This window comes from Chiloscyllium plagiosum, unplaced genomic scaffold, assembly GCF_004010195.1.
Source record: "Chiloscyllium plagiosum isolate BGI_BamShark_2017 unplaced genomic scaffold, ASM401019v2 scaf_74826, whole genome shotgun sequence".
NCBI lineage: Eukaryota > Metazoa > Chordata > Chondrichthyes > Orectolobiformes > Hemiscylliidae > Chiloscyllium > Chiloscyllium plagiosum.
The window spans coordinates 1-1,138 of NW_025188988.1; the positions used below are offsets into that span (position 1 = coordinate 1).

Sequence of the window (1,138 nt, forward strand, 5' to 3'; positions counted from 1 at the left end):
GAGAGATAGTTAGAGAAAGAGAGAGAGCGAGAGGGAGAGCGAGAGCGAGATGACAGAGGGGGGACGCTGTGCTGGGAAGGTGTGTACCTTTTTGTAGTGCGGTGGGGGTTCCGACTCGATCAGGTTGGAGCCGTTGAGAGCTTTGAGGCTGTGGACGATCTCCCGGTTGGTCTTTAGGGGGAAGTCCTGGCCGCACACGTTGAGGAAATACCTCCAGGGGACGGGCTTCTCCAGCAGCTCCCTCATGCAGTTGAGATCAGCCTGGACCCTGGCCCAGGTGGCGTAGGTCACCGACTCCAACCTGGCGGCCACGAAGACGTTGGGGAAACAGGCGGCGATGGCCCGAACGGCCGCCTGGTACTGTCCTGGCGACTTGCGGTCCACGTGGACGCAGTACAGGTTCTGCGGGGCGTAGATGCTCCGCAGCAGCCTCTCAAACATCTCGATGCCGTCGTGGATGACCATGGAGTAGGCCACAGGGTATAGCTCCTCCTCGGGGCTCAGGGGCACCGTGATGTACCGGCGGGCCCGCACAAAGCTGCTGCAGTCCTGCGCCATCTCCAGGTACTCGCCCTCGGTCACTCCGCGACGCCTGAGGGAGACCGTCTTGGCCTTGAGGAGGGCCCTCTCCAGCTCCGGCCTGTCCCCCCCGATGATCCGGCCGCAGGTGGAGTTCGGCTCGACCAGCAGGAGGGGCTCCAGCGTGGGGGCGACGCCCGGCCTGGCCAATGTGAGGCTGGGCCAGGCCTCCCCTCCCCTCCAGGCCGGGAGCCAGCGGCACAGCAACACCACAGCCAGCCCTCCCAGCGCCCACCTCGCACCCAGCCGGCGGGCACAGCAACAGCTCGCCATGGGCATGGCAACGTTCCCAGAGGGCTGCAGGGCCCAGCCGCTAGGGGATGGTCAAAGGCAGAAGGGGCACTCGCTCTCACTGGGTGCCCCCTCCCAGCGCAGGGAGGGGGTCGTGGGTAGGCTCGTCGTTTCCCTTCGCCCCGACGCTCGAGGGTGTGTTCAGAGTATCACTCCCTCTCTCTCCCTCTGTAACTCCCCTCCCTCTCTCTCCCTCTGTAATTCCCCTCTCCCTCTCTCTCCCTCTGTAATTCCCCTCTCCCTCTCTCCCTCAGTAACTCCCCTCCCT

General features: G+C 64.8%; 1 protein-coding gene across 1 annotated transcript; it reads right to left on the reverse strand.

The window, feature by feature from the left end:
* Positions 1-87: 87 nt before the first annotated feature.
* On the reverse strand, positions 88-852 carry LOC122545622 (beta-1,3-galactosyl-O-glycosyl-glycoprotein beta-1,6-N-acetylglucosaminyltransferase 3-like; the record flags this gene model as incomplete). Its single annotated transcript, XM_043684577.1, has 1 exon — positions 88-852. A coding segment is annotated over exon 1 (765 nt), but the record flags the coding sequence as incomplete, so codon positions are not given.
* Between the last annotated feature and the right edge of the window lie 286 nt (positions 853-1,138).